General features: G+C 60.0%; 1 protein-coding gene across 2 annotated transcripts; it reads right to left on the reverse strand.

Moving 5' to 3' along the window:
- Nucleotides 1–1,028: 1,028 nt before the first annotated feature.
- TINAGL1 (tubulointerstitial nephritis antigen like 1) lies at nucleotides 1,029–12,018 on the reverse strand. 2 transcript variants are annotated; one of them, XM_081085709.1, is made up of 12 exons: nucleotides 11,457–12,018; nucleotides 10,684–11,000; nucleotides 8,563–8,626; nucleotides 4,982–5,074; nucleotides 4,659–4,773; nucleotides 3,459–3,582; nucleotides 3,227–3,377; nucleotides 2,948–3,137; nucleotides 2,806–2,851; nucleotides 2,494–2,617; nucleotides 1,653–1,698; nucleotides 1,029–1,560 (listed from the first exon to the last, which is right to left on the reverse strand). In XM_081085709.1, the coding sequence occupies exons 2-12, from the start codon at nucleotides 10,991–10,993 to the stop codon at nucleotides 1,420–1,422; spliced, it is 1,404 nt and encodes a 467-aa protein (XP_080941835.1). In that variant the 5' UTR covers nucleotides 10,994–11,000; nucleotides 11,457–12,018; the 3' UTR covers nucleotides 1,029–1,419. The 2 variants fall into 2 exon arrangements, with proteins under 2 accessions (XP_080941835.1, XP_080941836.1); XM_081085710.1 differs by having other exon boundaries at nucleotides 2,556–2,617; nucleotides 11,457–11,551.
- Between the last annotated feature and the right edge of the window lie 5,659 nt (nucleotides 12,019–17,677).

Consider the following 17,677-nt stretch of genomic DNA (forward strand, 5'->3'; position numbering starts at 1 on the left):
CATTCCTTTCAGGTGATGCCCAAAAGGCCAGGGGACTCCGGTCCCTCCCGAGGGTCTGCCCACCAGGGGCAGGGACCTCGCCTCCCCTCGGTGACTGGCCTGGGGGTGGGGGAGGAAAATCCCTGCTGTGCAAGCCTCCACCCAGGCCCAGCCTCCCTGGGCTCCCCACTGACATCTGTGCTTAGAGGGATGGGCTGGGGTCCAGGCCTCGAGGCAAGTGGAGGAGAAAGAATGAGTCATGTCCACTCAACCGCTTCACTAACGAGAATGCCACTGTACGCCAGGGTCTCCGTGTGGGTACCAGGACCCACTCATGAACCAGACCCAACCCCTGCCCTCAGGGGACTAGCAGCCCAGCCGAGGAGGTAAGTAGACGCCCAGAGGAGTGAAATCCAGGGTGAAAGGGCAGGGTGCAGGTGAGTCCAGGGAGGGGTGTGTCAGCCACGCTAGGTGGGGTTAGGGTAGTTTGGGGACACATCTGTTGTCCTCCACAGGTATTGTCCGAATGAAGGAAACCTGGAGCTGGCTTTGAAATGGGAGTGGGGCAGGGACAAGGGGTGGTAGAATGGAAGGTCTCTGGACCAGGGGAATAGCATGTGCAAATGCCCAGTGGTCTGCATTGTACTGGACATCTGAGGAGCGGCGAGGACTCCGGAGCTGCCTGGGCACAGGGTGAAGATGCTGGTGAGGATGCTGGCCAGGCGGGTCCTCATGGCCTTGAAAGCCAGGCTGAGCCTGGGAGCCTGGGAAGGTGGGGTGGAGAGAGGGCTTGGAGAGGCAGGCTCAGCTCAGCCCAGCGACGGAAAGGGGGCCTCGCCTGGGGGGCTCGGAGAGGCTGATCTGCGGAGACAGAGGCTCAGCTTCTGTGGGGCTGTGCCCCCCTTGCCTGCTGGGCACTGGCGCCCATTCTGCTGGTTGGAGACTGAGATGTCTAGTCCACACACCACTGCCAACCAGCGCGACCTCAGGCCGTCCTTTCTGCTTCCTAACCGTGTGCCACCCCACTCTGGCCTGAAGCTCCAAGTTATTAAAGTTACCAATAGTTTGTCTTTATTTTAAAACAGTGAAAAAAATAAATATCTTTGGAGAATAAGAGTACAGGGGTGGGATGGGCTGGTGGGGCTGGACATTTGGTAGTGTCCTGGCTTCAGTGGTCTTGCGTGGGAGTGCAGGGCCTGGAGTCTGCAGGCTGGTTCTCCCGGCCAGGCTCTGTCCCATACCCGCTGGGCAGTCTGGGGGCTCCACCAGCCTCGCCTGCCCTCGGCTCCCAGCGGGCGCTGTGTCAGCAGAACCCGCGAGGATTAGGCCCCTGACGTTGGCCTGTGTCCGGAGCACGATCTACCAGGCAGGCGGGTGGGGCAGGGGCACCACCCCACAGGGGGCTCTTCTGCCGGCTGGCCTGGCATGGTGGCCACGGCCTCAGTGGTGACCCATGTCCTCCATGCCCACACGGCCCCAGACACCCAGCACGAAGCTCTCGATGTCACACTCGTTGGCTCCACGCACGATGCGGAAGTGGCCCTTCTCGCCCCAGGCTGGGCCCCACGAGTTGGCTGCGGTCTGGGAAGGAGGAGGCGCATGAGCAGGGCGTGGAGAAGCGGAGGCAGGGGGGAGGGGACAGCGGCTGCGGGGCCCGCAGCGCGGGGACTCACCCAGTATTTGAGCGTCCTTCCATCAGGCAGTGACTCCTCTCCCCACCTGCGGGCCAGACCGGGCAGGAGCAAGGGCGCTGATTCCACCTGCGTTCCGAGGCTGCGCCCCCAGGCAATCCCTAGCCAGGCCCTGCTGCCTTGGGTCGCTTGGGTGCCCCCTTAGGACTTGGGCAGGTCTCTGTCCTGTCTGCACCTCCCTTGGTCTCCCTCTAAGTTGTGTGCCTGTGCCCAGTGTGGGTGACGGCACAAGAGGGATAGCTGAGGGGCGTGCAGAAAAGGGGGACTGTGGGCCGCCGTCCTCCAGGGACCCCCCGTTCTGTGGTCCATTTCTCTGGAACCTCACACTTCCGCCTGCCCTCCCTCCTCACTTGGGGAGCCAAGGAGGAGTGGGTGCCAGGGACCAGAAGGAAGAGACGCGGGGAATGTGGGTGCCCTAGAGGCCCCAAACTCCACGGCCAAGAACTGTCATTGGTTGGACAACTGACCTGTCACTCTGACGCCTCCTGTTATCTCAGGTGGGGACACTGAAGGCTGGGGAGCGAGACCCTGTCGGGCAGAGCTGAGCAGGAGCTGAGATGGGGAGAGACTAGCCACTCCCGAATCCTTGTCTATTGCACTGGACTTACTCTATCTCCGCCCATAAGGAAGGAGCAGTCCCTTGATACCTTGAAAGGCACCAACTCTTGGTGTGACTAGGCTAAGTCCCTCCTCGTTTGGAGTCTCGGCTTCCTCCTCTTTGAAACGGGGCTTTGCAGAGAGATGGTCTGGATTCTGGACAGGCTCAGAGCCCCCGGTGTAAGCTCGGCGGCCCCCAACCCCTCTGTCCCCCAGAGCCCCTCACCCTGTGATCTTGACCGAATGGGTTCCGTGCCGGCGGTATCGCTCTGGCCTCCCGAGGCTCACCGGGGTGTGGCTGTAGATGCCGCCCTGGTACAGGAAGAAGTCCTCGTGCACCTCCATGAGGGCTGTGGGCAGAGGGCAAGGTGGGGCCAGCTCAGCCGTCAGCCCCGCAGCCTCTCCTACCAGGTGCTGCCCATGGGGAGGGGACATGGTCCCCCCACGTCCGGCCCCAGTGGACCTGCTGCTCAGTGCTGTACAGAACACGTGTGCTGCTCGCCCTGTGGGATCAGGGGGCAGGACGAAGGACACTCACCTTGGACAGGCCCGTTCTCCATCAGCTCCTTCATGATCTCCGTCTCCTGCAGGGTGGGAGGCGGGGAGGAGAGTATCCGTTAGGGACGAGGCCCCGGCCTTCCTGCTCTCTTCCCCTGCCCCTCACCCAAGTGCAGACTTACACTGGAGCCGAGGCGGTAGGCAGGCGTGACCTGGTAGATGTCATTGGCGTGGACGTGGTGATTGGGGCAGCGGGCAGTGGCCTGGCGCTTGCCCCGACCCGTGGCCCGGGTGTGCATCATGCAGCGGGGCGCGGGGCCTGCCTCCGTCTTCTCCCGGCCCGAGAACGGGTAGCAGTGGTCAGACACAACCCTGGAGGGGCAGCAGGAGGGAACAGGGGCGGAGTGAGCTGGCCTCCCCCAAGGGAGGCCACACCCCTGCCCACACCCCCCGCTGCTCACCCTCGCCGTCGCAGGAACCACCAGGCGCCATCCAGATGCCCACCGCGGCAGCCCTGCTGGTTGTGCTTGTCACAGGACAGCAGGTTCTGGGGCGACAGGACGGGTGTCATGTGCCCCAGAGAATGGATTGAGACGCGATCGGATGCCACGGCTGGTGAAGGAGCAGAAGGGGCGTCAGAGGGCTCAGGCCTCAGCTCCCTTCCCCCCGAGCCAGCCCTGCCCTCGCACGTACCTGCTGTGGAGAAGGCCCAGGAGCCGGCACAGTTGCCCTGGTCAAGAGGCTCGTGGATGAGGTTGGGCCACTTCTCAGAGGCCTCAAAGGCTGTGGGCAGCACCTCCCCCGGGACCAGCACTGTCTGCAAGACAAAGCCACTCGGCCTGCCTCCTGCCCCTGCCCGCCTGCCCCTCGGAGGCCTGCTGGCATCGGGGGGCCACCAGGAGTCCAGGGCCTTCTGCGGTTTGACCTTGAGCCTCCTGCTGAGGAAGGATTCCCGCGACCTCCACGCTGACTCAGTGTGACCCAAGCACCCCGAGTGCCGCCCTGGTGTCAGGGGGAGGCCGCCGGTCCTGTGGCCGGGAACAGGGCAGTGGCCCGGCCAGAGCCATCCCGCCTTTCTCCTCGGCCCCTGCCTCGCTACTCCTCTGCACCTTTCAATCTGTCACATCCTCCTTCCCACCAGGACCTTGGGCTTCAGGCCACTCAGGGCAGGGGCGGGAAGGAGCAGTCAGGTCACGTGACTGAGCAGGCTGCCAAGGCAAACAGCGGGAGGCAAATAGCAGAGGCTGGGGCGCGGCAGGGTCTGCTCACCCAGCCTTGAGCTGAAGTCCCTCTCCAGACAGGGACGCTCAGGCCAGCCCCCACCTCCCCCCACCCCCCTACCTCCTCCCTGCCCACCACTGCGAGGCAGAGCCTCCAGCCCGTGCCCAGCCCTGTCCTGCTAACGTGCCCCTTCCTCATGCTGACTGTCCCGGTCTGGTTCCCGTTTCTGCCTGGAGAGGGTCCCACTAGTGGGAAGGGGGAAGCCCCCTCCTCCCTTGGGGTTCCGCTGGGTTGTTTCCAAGAATTGCTGCTCTCCGGCCCGAGCTGGAGGAGTGGCTGTTTTCCCTTCCCAAAATACCAAGGTGACCTCCTGGCCACTTGGGCCCTGGCCCTGCCGTACTGGGACCAAGTGCATTTTTCCCAGGCTGGGGAGGCCAAGAAGGGGCTCAGCTGGAAGCACAACACCCAGACTCTGCACATCAGTTCTTCTGGTGCAGCCATCTTGTTATAGGCCAGAACTGAAGGCCCAGGGAAGGACAGTGACTTGTCCAGCATCACACAGCCTGTTGGAGAGGGACAGGCCCTGGCCTCGGACGAATAGGACACAGGGTGCCAGGATCCCTGGCATCTCAGGCCATGAGGTGGCAGGATTGTGGACAAGGATGGACTTACGTGAATCTCATTCATGCTGGTGACGGAGGGAGACGGGCGGATGGTGCCCAGGCGATAGCGAATGCCCTCATCCAGGGTCATGCCCCAGAAGGCACTGTGGTTCCCAGCCCGCCACCTGAAAGAGAAGGGATGGAAGTGACAGACTAAGGCTGGGGGTCTTGGGGTACATGCCTGTTTGTGGGAGAGATAAATATGGGCTCGTAAGCATATTCTGCCACAGAACTAAGATCTGAGTGTGGGCGTGCCCGGGGGACATGCCTCTCGGGCAGAATGTGCGTGTGCACGTGCGTGGGTGCCCACCGGGGCATTGCGGGGCCTCTTACCCGTAGTTGCCCTGGTTGATGGCGTTGATCATGTCTTGGTCCACCAGGCATGGCTCCTGATCACACTCCCACTGCCCCTTCTCCTGGCAGGTGCTGGGAGAACAGGGAGAAGGAAGGAGTGAGGGGGGTGCTGGGCGGCCGCTGAAGGGAAGAGGCCCCGGAGGTCAACATGGGCCTGGGATTCTGTACCAGCGTCTACGACAAGACCCTTAGAGGATCCCATCCAGCCTGGTGGTTTAAAATGTCAGCTTCAAGTTCACGATCCTCAAGTTTATATCCCCGGGTCTCTCCCTAAACTCCCTCAGCCCTGTGTCTACCAACAGGTCAAACGTAAAACATCCCAAGCTGAACTCCTGGTCTCCCCTTCTCCCATGCCTGTCCCCAGACGCAGCCACTCCATCCTTCCCAGGGCTCAGGCCAAAAGCCTGACTGTCTCTTATCTACTGATCTAACTCCTTGGCAAATCCTGTTGGCTCCACCTTAAAAACGCACCCGGAATCCAAACCACGTCTCATTCTTCCCTGTGGTCCAATCACCTTTCACCTGGATTATGCTGCAGTCTCCTCGCTCTTCTCCCCACTTCTGCCCTGCACCCCCTTCAGTGTATTTTTAACACAGCTGCCGGTGTTCCTGTTAAACCCAGGCCGGATCGTGTCATTCCTCTGCCCCAAACCCTCTACTGGCTTCACATCACAGAATAAGAGCCACAGTCCTGGCGGTGCCAGCAGGCCCCGCACAATCTGTCTTTTTGTCCACTCTCCGACCCCTTGCCCCGCCAGGCTGGCCCTCTGACTCCACACTAGCCGTGCTCCTGCCCCAGGGCCTTTCCACTGTTGTTCTTCCTCCAACGTCCCATGGCTCGCTCACTTGGTCCAAGTGTTCATTCATATGTCACCTGCTCAGGGAGGCCTGCCCTGGCCACCCTCGCTTACAATTCCCCATTCTCAGCTCCTCCTATCTCTCTTCCCTGTTTTATTTTTACCCTTCGCATGCCATCCCTATCTGGCATCCTACACAGTCAGTTATTTATATTGCTCATACCTGTTTCCTCACACACTCTAAGGGCCTCAAGGGCAGGTATTATTTGGTACTGAAGAGTGCCTACAAAACAAAACCTAGCACATACTAGGCACCCAGTAAATGTTTATTGAATGAATGAATGAGGCACTATAGCAAAGTGACTAAGCATAGATTCTGAAATTCAAATCCTGGGTTCCAGTCCTAGCAGCTAAGTTAAACTATTGTCTGTAAATTGAGGACAATAATAGCTCCACCTTTCAGGGATGCAGTGGCAGCGTGCAGAGCATGCAGTGTGGCGGGGCCCGTCTTAGGTCCTCCAGGATTGTCACCCACCATTCTTGTTCTCATTACAGGGACCCAGCCCCGCCCCTCTGGAATTTCAGACTCAGATCCAGCTGGCCCCTCTGGGTGTATAAAAGTCATCTCAAACTTCAAATGATCAAGCTGCCTTCCCACACCCGCTCCTGCCCTAACATTCTCAGCTCCAGGCACGCACCTTATCCACAGGTGCTTAAGCCAGAACTCAGCCCCACCCCCAGGCCTCCTCCATCAGCAGGTCCAGGAAGTCACATCACAAAAGGCTCTGAGTCCACCTGCCTGACCCCCCTCCGCTGCCACCTCTCACCTAACCAGGCTCCCTGCCTTTTCGTGATCCCTACACACACCCCTTCTGAAGCCAGAGAGATCTCTGAGGAAGATCAGCTGGCCAGTAAATCAGATTATGTGCTCTAAGTGGCTTCCCACAACACGTAGAACAAAATACAAAATCCTCGCCACCGCTTATGAGACTCGCAGGAAGCGGCCTGCACCTGCCGGGGCCTCTCTCCCCGTTTCACAGCTCTGCCTGCAGTGAGCTGGGTCCCACCCCGGCCTTCCCACACGCTGTTCCTCCCATGTTCCCTCCTGGGCCTCTTGTCTCTCTGATATCAGCACAAATGTCCTTTCCTGGGTGGCCCTCCCTCAACCCCACCACACTCTAAACTGGGGTCCCCCTTGCTCTCTCTCTTCCCCTCATGCGAATGCGAGGTTGCAATGATGCGTGTTTGTGGGTCTGGTTCTGCACCACTAGCCTCGAAGCTCCAAAGACAAAACCTGTGGCGCATTCTGGCTGCACTTAGTAGGTCTTTAAAAAGTAGGTGTCGACTGAATAGTTGAATTCTATGAATTCTTCCGTACTTTTACAAGCTCTTAACTCTGCTATTACAAGATGCTAAATCGCCTCCTTCCAAGCCCGCCCAAGGCTCCCCGCCTCCAATGTTGCCTTTTAAGGAGCCTCAAGGGGAACCAAGAAAGACCCAGTATGGCTGGGCTCTCCAGTCCCAGGAGGGGGCGGGCACTTTCAGGGAGGCCAGAGGGGACTGTGGGACAGGAGGCTTTCCCCCCCCCCCCCCCAACTCTCTCTCAGCATTCCTCATCCCTCAAGGGCTCACACAGCCCCACACCCTCCCTCAGGTGTCCCAAGCACAGGGAGCCCAGCTGCTCAGAGCTGGCCTGGGTGGGCAGAGGGCTGGTCAGTCCTTGCTTGCACCTCCCCTTTGCCCCTAGGGCTGTCCAAGCAGGTCTAGACTGGACTGGAGACAACAGATCCCAGCATTCCAGAGAGGGTCTGGGGTGGCCAGGCCCAGGGGCAGGCTTGGAGAAAGTGTTAACCCCTCAGTGTCCAGAGGTATCCTATCAGGACTGGCAGAATCATGCAGGTGCACTCCATCTTCTGAACACATACAAGCATATCTCTCTCTCTCTCTCTCTCTCTCTCTCTCTCTCTCTCTCTCTCTCTCTCTCTCTCTCTCTCTCCCCCTCTGCCCCAGACACACTCTCACCCAGCACCCCTCATACCAGTGAGGCAATGGAAACAGCTTATGCGTAATGCATTCCAAAAAGTTTCCTTCTCTCTGGGGCCTCCCAGGCAAAGAGGGCAGGGGGTGGAGAGGGTGCAGGGCCCCCTCCTTTTAAGTCACAGGGTCCCCATTCTTTCCGTTAAGGCTTCCTGCCCACCCCAGCTCCACTTTCCATCTCAGGCTCCAGGTTCAATCGAGGAGCACCCCTGACTCCTTCCTCCTCCTGCCGGAACGGAATGGTGGAGGTGAAGAGGGAGAGGGGCCACATTCCGGGGAAGGCCCTGCTACAGGCTGGCTGACCTCCAGCGCAGCCACCCCTGACCCTCATCCGGTCCAGGGCAGCGGATGCTGCAGTCAGAGGTTTCCTTCCTGGCGCCCCCTTCTCGGACTCCCCCGTGACATGGAGAAAGGCCGGGGTTGGGGTGGGGTGGGGGGTGGCAGTAGCCCAGCCCAAGCGAGGAGGGGCCAGGAATGACTCCCAGCTCAGGGCCCCACCTGGAGTCAGGTACCCATGGTTGGTCACCCCTGGGGAATGTTGTCAGAATGTTGTTTATAGAAGTTGACACGGTCAGTGTGAAAACTCCCATGTTTCAGATGAGGAAACTGAGGCTCAGAGAAGGGGAAGGACTTGCCCCCAGCAAGTGAGTGACAGGGATAGGGTTTGAACCAAGTCTGTCAGCCACAAAGCCCACAAGGGTGCTTCTCCAAGCCCCAAACACTCACCAACGGTTACAGTTGTCCTGGTAGGTTCCTAAGATTGGGTAGATGCGACCCCCATGCATGCATCCTGGTGGGAGGGAAGAGAAGAGCAAAGCAGAACTGAGACCAGAGATGATGGGTGGCAAAGGCCAAGTTCTTAAAGGTCAGGTGTCCAGAAACGTGGACACCCCCGTCCTCCCTCTCCCCACCGCACACACACATCCCAGCCTTCACTGAAACTAAAGTCAAACTATAACTTAAGACCCTCCTGCAGGGTCACCCAGCAACTGCTCCTGGTAAGTTCATCAAGGACTCCAACTTAGATCCTTCTTGCTTCACTTTCTGCCAGCCACAGCATTCCGGGGATGCTTCGCATGTAAGTGAGTTGGGATTTGGGGACCGGGAATTGGGGGGGGGGGGTGCGTAATCCATGGGGAATCTGAGGCCCAGAGAAGGCAAGTGACTCCACTAAAATAATATAGCACTTGGGGATGACAACCCACATATGCAGTCTCACATCCACAGTCCCATGAAACTGGGAAGGAATTCATGCATTCTATCCAAGAGGGCAAGTGAGTGGGCAAGGAAGGTGGCGAGGGCTGAGCAGGAGCAGATCTAACCCTGCTCCCAGGCGTGACCAGCCACCTGGGGGTAGAGAACCCTGGGGAAGGCAGAGGAAGGGCTAAGATGACCCTGACCAGCCCTTGTGCTTTATCAACCTGGGCGTGAGTCAGCGGGTGGGGCCCGCACCTTCCGTGTCTGCGTCCGGAATATGGAAACGGGACTGGGAGAAAGGGCAGGAAACTCCCCTTCTCCGGGCCAGCGGAGAATCCCACCGACCAAGGACCCTCTCTCGTTCAGTCTCGCTGGAGAGATTCCAGTGAGACCAGAGCGGGGGCTTCCCAGAGGCAGAGAGTGAGGTGGGGTCTCTTCCCAGATGCTGCAAAGCCTCCCCTGGAAATGGCAGTGTGTCAGCCTTGCTCCTGAGCCTGGCTGAGTTTGAGACTGAAAAAGCGACCCACCCCGGCTGTCAGTGCCCGCCCCCGGCTGTCAGTGTCCCCCCCGGCTGTCAGTGCCCCCCTGGCTGTCAGTGCCCCCCCCAGCTGTCAGTGGCCCCCCTGGCTGTCAGTGCCCCCCTGGCTGTCAGTGGCCCCCCTGGCTGTCAGTGCCCCCCATGCCTGTCGGTGCCCCCCTGGCTGTCAGTGGCCCCCCTGGCTGTCAGTGCCCCCCATGCCTGTCGGTGCCCCCCCTGGCTGTCAGTGCTCCCCATGGCTGTCGGTGCCCCCCTGGCTGTCAGTGTCCCCCCACCCCCCGGCTGTCAGTGCCCGCCCCTGGCTGTCAGTGTCCCCCCCGGCTGTCAGTGCCCCCCTGGCTGTCAGTGCCCCCCTGGCTGTCAGTGCCCCCCTGGCTGTCAGTGGCCCCCCTGGCTGTCAGTGCCCCCCTGGCTGTCAGTGCCCCCCTGGCTGTCAGTGGCCCCCCTGGCTGTCAGTGTCCCCCCCTGGCTGTCAGTGTCCCCCCCCTGGCTGTCAGTGCCCCCCATGCCTGTCGGTGCCCCCCTGGCTGTCAGTGCTCCCCATGGCTGTCGGTGCCCCCCTGGCTGTCAGTGTCCCCCCCCCCCCGGCTGTCAGTGTCCCCCCCCTGGCTGTCAGTGCCCCCCGGCTGTCAGTGTCCCCCTGGCTGTCAGTGTCCCCCTGGCTGTCAGTGTCCCTTCCTGGCTGTCAGTGTCCCCCTGGCTGTCAGTGCCCCACCCCGGCTGTCAGTGCCACCCTTGGCTGTCAGGGTCCCCCCGGCTGTCAGTGTCCCCCCTGGCTGTCGGTGGCCCCTGCCTGTCGGTGCCCCCCCCAGCTGTCGATGTCCCCCTGCCTGTCAGTGCCCCCCGGCTGTCGGTGTCCCCCTGGCTGTCGGTGTCCCCCTGGTTGTCGGTGCCCCCCTGCCTGTCAGTGCCCCCCTGGCTGTCGGTGCCCCCCTGCCTGTCAGTGCCCCCCTGGCTGTCGGTGCCCCCCTGCCTGTCAGTGCCCCCCGGCTGTCGGTGTCCCCCTGGCTGTCGGTGTCCCCCTGGTTGTCGGTGCCCCCCTGCCTGTCAGTGCCCCCCTGGCTGTCGGTGCCCCCCTGGCTGTCAGTGTACCCCTGGCTGTCGATGCCCACCTTGGCTGGGAGGGAAAGGGGGTGGCACGCCGAGGCAGAAGTCCCAGAAGTCCGGGCAGCAGTCGGAGATGGTTCGGTTGCAGAAGAGGTCGCAGTAGCAGGTGGCGCCCAGGTAGGGCAGGGCGCAGTGGTCATCGCGGCCTCGGCAGCACAGGTCCCGCTCCTGGCAGTACCGGCCGCCGGCGTCCCGGATGCCCCGCAGGTGCAGCGCTGGTGCGAGCTCCCGGCGCCCACGGCCCCGCCGGGCACCCAGGGCCCACTCGGCAGCCAGCAGCAGCAACAGCAGCAGCCGCTGTGGGCATCTCCACATGGTGCTCCTGGTCCCAGGGAGGGCAGAGGTCAGGGGTGCGGGAGGCGGGCAGCAGAGACGCCCTGGCCCCCAGGGATGGTTCCCAGCTCCTGGGGCTGAGCCCAAGGGGTTTAGCGGGACCAGAGACCCTGATTCCTGTGTCCCCAGCCGGGACGCGCCGAGGAGCCACGTTTACGTTCCTCGACTCCTTGGGAGAAGGGGCCGGGCAGGAGGGGCGGCCCCTCCCTGACCCGCCTGGGGACCTTCGCGGACAGCAGGTGGGGTGTGGCATTCCTGGTGTCCCCCACTCAACACCCCCGGTTTGGACCAGAGGGCTCTCCTGTCCCAGTCCCCCTGCCACCGCCTCCGCCTCCATCCCCATGGGGTCCTCCTCCCTCTGGCCCTCCGCGCTCCCTCTCCGCCTGCTCCCTCCTCCTCCCCGTCCCTGTCCGCACCCTCTCCCGGGAGCGGGGCGCGTCCCTACCTGATGAGGGTGTGGGCTGGCCCGGGCTGCCCCACGCACCGCCTCCGGACTCTGGCGACCGGACTCCTGTGACCGCTGGACACTCAAAGTCAAGTGAGGAGCGCGGGGCGGGACCGCTTTTTGTACCGCCCCCCCCCCCCCCCACGCACACACACCCGCCGCCGGAGGGAGGGGCCGCGCCTGCACCTGGGCCGCCCCGCAGCTCAGTGGCGGGGCTGGTGCGGGCGCCGGGAGCCTGGGGCCGTGCTCGCCTGGTCTGGGGAAGCTGCTCCCTTAGGGGCGGAACTCCAGCCGAAAGGGAAAGGACTGTGGCCTGACACTGGTGAGGACTTGCCAGCCTGGGTCTCGGGCTCCCGCGGAGCAGGGGAGCTCCGAGTTCCGGACCTCAGTTTGGGGAAAAATGGGGAGGGTGCCCGCGGCAAACCTCTCAGGCCCCCTCCGGCAGCCTCCGCAGTAAAAGCAGCCACGCACACCCCTGCACGGTGCCCCCTCGCCTGGGACCGCTCCACGCCATCTCCCTCCTTGGAATGATTGGAATCCGGACAAGGACGGCAGCAGATTCCTGAGGGGTGAGGCGGGTGTGCGGTAGGGGCTGCCGCCCTGCCCTACAACCCCTCCTAGGGTCTGCCCCCTCTACCAACCCTGAGGGCATCCTGCTTGGCACCTGTTCTCCTCCAGGGCCCAGTGGCACGAGTCCTGACAGCTGGTGCCCTCCCCCTGCCCAGAACCCTCCTTCCTGCCCGGGGGCATAAACCCTTCCTTTGCCCAGGCTGGCCTGGGCCCCAGACAATGGGGCTTCTGTCCCGCCAGGCCCGCTGTCACCTTTTACCTCCCATTGCACAACCCCCTGTCTTCCAGGCGGCTGGGTGCGGGCCAGAGGCCTCTAACTGCAGGGAGGAGGGGAGAGACTACACCTGGACAGATCCCCCTCCCCAGGCCCGGGCCTCAAAGCTGCCCCTGGGGAAAGGCAGGGGTGGTGGGACTGAGCACCAAGCTTGGGGATTCCTTTGCCCTCTCGCTGACCTCCCCACATCCCTCCCCCAGCCTAGGGCATCCTCAGCTGGCCAGCAGGGGGCGGGTGGGGGGGAGACAAGGACAAACAGGCATCTGTGACTGGGTTACCCCCTGCCAGGGGACAGGGGACTGGGCAGTGAGTCACCAAGGGGATCCTGCCCAAGGGGGGGGGGGGGACGGGGTGGAGAATGGGGGAATATTGTCCTGCAGCCCCAGCATTGGCCCTGACACACCCAGGAACCGGCCCATCTGCTCCCTGCGGGGGCCTGGGACTAAGGCTCGGTGGGAAACTGAGGCTCAGAAGTCAGCTGTATCCCCCTGCCTGCCACTGCTCGGCTCCTTTCCCTCCAGTCACCTTTAGTCACCCGACACAGGCCTCAACACCTTCCTGGTTGAAAAGTCCCTTTCCCTGATCTCACCTCCAGCCACCTTTCTGCACGCGGCCTCTCCGTCCTGGTAAAGGTCACATCGGCAGGGGAAGCGTGTCCACCTCCATAGACCATTTCAGTGCGTTTCTGGACCGAGGGCTGGCCCAGGGGGACATTTGGCCTGTCCTTTGCCTGAAATCACACTCTGAAGGCCACCCCTCTAAGTCTGTGTTGTGTGTGTGTGTGTGTGCGTGTGTGTGTGTGCGTGTGTGCGCCTGAGTCTGTTTGTCTGCTCTGTGCTGTGCCTCTGCCTGGAGGCTGCCCCTGTGCTGGTCACGGGTCTGCCTGTCTGTGCCAGTGCACTGGTGCCTGTATGTGTGTGCTTGTTGGCAGGTGTGTCTGTGTGCACAGCTGTGTGACTGTCCCTGTCTGTCTGCCTATTCACTGGGTGTCTGTGTGTCTGTGGAGGTGTCTGTGTCTGTCTGGGGGTCTGGGCTGCCCGCCTGTCCTTGCCTGTCTGTCCATCTCTGCATAGGAGGCAGGGACACAGAGCAAGAGATCACACAGCAAAGAGCGTGGCTTGTCTGTGTGTGTGTGTGTGTGTGTGTGTGTGTGTCTGTGTGTGGGCATGTCTGTGTGTGTCTCTGTGTGTGCGTGTGTGTGTGTCTGTGTGCGTGTGTGTGTGTGTGTGTGTGTAAGGGGGGGGCAGTCCCTTCTCAGCACGGAGCTTGGCGCTGAACCCACTGGAACCTCGTGACTCACTGGGCTGCCTGGCCAGAGGAGAGGAAAAGGGCAGGGCTCCGGGAGGGGGGCTGGAACCCCACTTTCCTTTTCCATGGCCTCCTCCTTCCTGGTGACTCATTCATTCTCTGGTCCAACAGCGTGAGGCAGAGAGAGCAACAGGTGAGGAGCCGCAGCAGGACTCACTCACGGTGAGGCTTGCTCCTGGGGGGCAGGCGGTGGCTCGGCGGTGACTGTGCTGCCTCACAGTGACTGGCAGACCCTGCCCCTCTCTGCGCCTTGCTTCCCCATCTGTACCCTGATGCTCCCTTGGGGTCCTCTCATGCTCTTTTCTTCTGCAAAGGTGGGGTGGGAAGGGGCCGTGACATGCCTAAGGTCACAGCACAGGCCAAGCTTCCTCTCTCTCCCCAGAGGTCCAGGGCTCCCCCTCCCCCTGACAGCTGCTCTGGGTGCTCAGAACCCGCCATTCTCCCCTGGAAGCTGAGCAGAGCCTCCTGGGAAGACAAAGACCCATTGTCCTCGGCTCAACCCAGGTCTGTGACCGAGGACCCACTACTCCAGGCCTGGAGGCTCAGCTATTTCGGTCCCAAATGGCACTCCAGTTCAGGCTTGGGAGTCTCTTGCGTCCCACTGGCCAGCACTGGGAGCAGTGGCCCCTGGGACTGAGGGTGAGATCCGGGCCAGGCCTACCGTGTGGGTGTTGGGCCCTGTCATGACACGTCGGGCTCCTGGGGCTGTCGGGTGGTTGCCTTATAAAAGTGCTGCCCGCAGGGCTGCGTGACAGGCAGGCTGTTGCTCTGCGGGAGCATGCTGGGGCTTGCGGCAGGTAAGATTAGGGGCCACGTGGAAGTGCGTCGTACAGAGCGGTGGCATGCCTTACTCACTGATGTTCTCATTCATTCTGCGCATATCTGCCCAGCATTCGCTGTGTGCCGGGCTCTGTGCTGGGGGCTGAATGTTCAGGGTTGAGCCACACAGACATGGGCTCCGCTGTCGTAAAGTCTGCAAATGAATGGGGAGACCAACAAATGAATGAGCAGAGATACCAAGGAGTCACTCCACAGTGCGCAGTGCTGTGAAGACGTGCACATGGCCTGGGAGCCTGGAGCATGGAGGTGGCCCGGGAGGTCTCAGAGAGGAGATGACATCTGAGCAGAGACCTGCAGGCCGAGGAGGCAGCCACTCCTGGAGCCCAGGCCGGGCACAAGTTGGCCTGTTTGAGAAACAGAAGAAAACCCAGAGTGGCTGCACCACAGTGAACAAGGGGGCGGAGGAGCAAGAGGGGCTGGGAGGTGGGCTGGGGCCCATCAGGCAGGGCCCCGAGGCCAGCAGCAAGCAGCTGGAATGACTGCGGAGAGATTTCACAAGCGCAACAGCCCACTCGGCTGCTCTGCAGATTACAAGGCCAACGTGGAGTCAGAGAGGCCAGGGAGGAGCCCATTGTAAGACTAGAGACGCTGAGGCTTGAAGGAGGCTGGTGGCCATGGAAATCAAGAGAAGCGGGCCTATTCAAGACCTGTTCTGAAGGTGGGACTCAGTGCTTGCTGAAGGATCAGCTGTGGAGTGTGAGAGAGCGGAGAAGTGCAGGAGGACTTCTGGGTGTCTAGGCTGCTGGGTGCAGATTCTCTGCTCCTCCCACAAGAGGCGGACACTGTTTCCCTCCTTGGAACCTCAGCAGGCTGGGGGTGCGCTTGGACCATGGAGTACTGAGTACCCAGTACCATGTGCCCCATCCTGATTTCCAGCTCAGACGTGTCCAGAGGGAGGGGGACTGAGCCTGCGGAGGCTCCTGTACTGGAAGTTGGGCAGAGAGGAGGAATGATACATAGACCGAGCTCTGTAATGTCTGGGTACTTTGGGTATCATGGGTACTTTGGGGCCAGTTGAGCAGGAGGAAGGAGGAAGGCAGGCGAGAGAGCTGTCAGGAGCCAGGAGAAGAGAGAGGTGTTTCAAGGAAAGAGTGTTGGCTTGTGTGAAATATTGCCCAATGGTTGGACAGAGAAGTGTCCAGTAGATTTGGCAACAAGGAGACTGGGGCCACCTTGATGAGAGCCTTGTGAGTGGCAGAGTGAACGCGGAAGCTGGATTGGAATGGCTGGACAAGCACACGGGAGCTAATGAATGGGAGGGAGCAACCACGGGAACTTTTCAGGAAGTTTCAGTGCAAAGGGACGCAGAGAAATGGGGCATTGGCTGGGAATAGACGGGTCAAGAGAGGGTTTTGTCCAAATATGAGGATGTGAACTGGGGTCTCTGTGTTGATGACAGTGACCTGTAGGAGGGGGAGGAACTGATTCTACGGAGGGAGGGGCTGCACAGGAGCAATGTCCCTGGGAAAGAGGGGGGTAACAGAGCACAGAAAGACAGAGCAGGCCTTTGATGGAAGTGAGGCAAAGTGACAGGGGTGGGGAGAGGGGGGATGGAGAAGATGGAGGATCAGGGACCAGGGGTGACATCCTTTTCACAACCAAGGCCCCTAGAGAAACAGCAGGATGGCCTGAGGGTGGAGTGACCATGCGAAGTTGCTGACGATGAATCTGTAATGACTCTGGTCTGCCAGTTTGTGTGATGGCTTCCCGAGGTCACACGGCTTAGGGGCAGAACGGGATCTGGAGCCCAAGCCCTGAACTTGCCTCTGCAGAGGCTGAAATCCTCAGGTCCACACGGACTCTCACACTGGGCAGTGCGTGTGGTCCTCGGGTGTCGGTGAGCCTGGGGAAGTGTAGGAAACAGAAACACAGCTTTCCCTGCTCTGTAATGTCTGTGTATCATGGGTACTTTGGGGCCAGTTGAACACAAAAGGCCCTTAAGTGCTGCTTCCTTGTGAAGTCTATTTGCTGAACAATGACACCATTTCCCCCGTCTCCATCGATATCTAAATGGCTAGTTTCTTCCAACCCCAGGCCAGGAATGCTGGGATATTTGGAGCTAATGGCTGCCTTCCTTCAATTCAGTATCACTTTCGCTAAAGAAACTGCCCCCAGGAATTGTAAGCTTGGTGTTATCAGCAGCAAACATCTTAGAAAACTGGTAGCATCTTCCAGTGACTGTTTACAGAAATATTTCCAAGTCCTGATCTTCCCAGCCAGGGATGTTAATAAATAGGTCTTGGAACATACAGGAAGCTCTTCCATGGCTTCAGGCACGTTTTACACTTTTACCTTTGAATCCCTAAGCAGGAAGTGATAAGATCCCGACAGTTGAAATTGCCAGAGGGACAGGGGAGAGGGTGGAGGTAGAAGAGGGTGAAGGGGGATAAATGGTGATGGAAGGAGACTGGTCTTGGGGTGATAAACACACAATGCAATATACAGATGATGTATTGTAGAATTGTGCACCTGAAACCTATATAATTTTATTAACCAATGTCACCCCAATAAATATTAAAATAAAAAAGACCCCAATAGTTGGGTGACTACTAATCCAATAGACACTTTTAAGAGCTGGATCCTCAGGGGGAAATACTGTAATGTAACTTCAGTGGTTGCAATGGGTTGAATCCCCCAAAAAAGGTATGCCCGTGTCCTAATCCCTGGAACCTATGAATGTTACCTTATTTGGAAAGAGTCCTTGCAGATGTAATTAAGGATCTGTGGGTAGGCCCCAGATCCACTGACAAGTGTCCTTGTAAGGGACACACAGGGGACACAGAGGAGGAGGAGGTCCAGTGACCACAGATGCAGAGATTGGAGTGATGTGGCCACAAGCCAAGGAACACCTGGAGCCACCAGAAGCTGGAGGAGGCAAGAAACAGATCCTCCTCTAGGGCCTCCAGAGAGAGAACAGCCCTGTATAGACACCTTGATTTTGAACTTCTGGCCTCCAGAACTATGAAAAAATAAATTTCTGTTGCTTTAAGTAGCCAAGTTTACTAAAAAGAGTTGGTTCTGAATTCAATTTACTGAAATGTACCCCAATTATACAAAATTCTGATTTGGTTTTACTTTTGCCCTCCGGTTACCTAAGGTTAAGGTTGGGTGAGTACAGCATGCACAGCGAGGCTTTCTACCTCACTTCTGGGTTTGCTATTAAAGATGCTATTTACCCTCTAACCTTAGCCCTTCATATTTCTCTGCCTCGATTCTTCTATACTCAGAT

The sequence above is a fragment of the Myotis nattereri genome, assembly GCF_964212035.1.
Source record: "Myotis nattereri genome assembly, chromosome: 3".
Taxonomy (NCBI): Eukaryota; Metazoa; Chordata; class Mammalia; order Chiroptera; family Vespertilionidae; genus Myotis; species Myotis nattereri.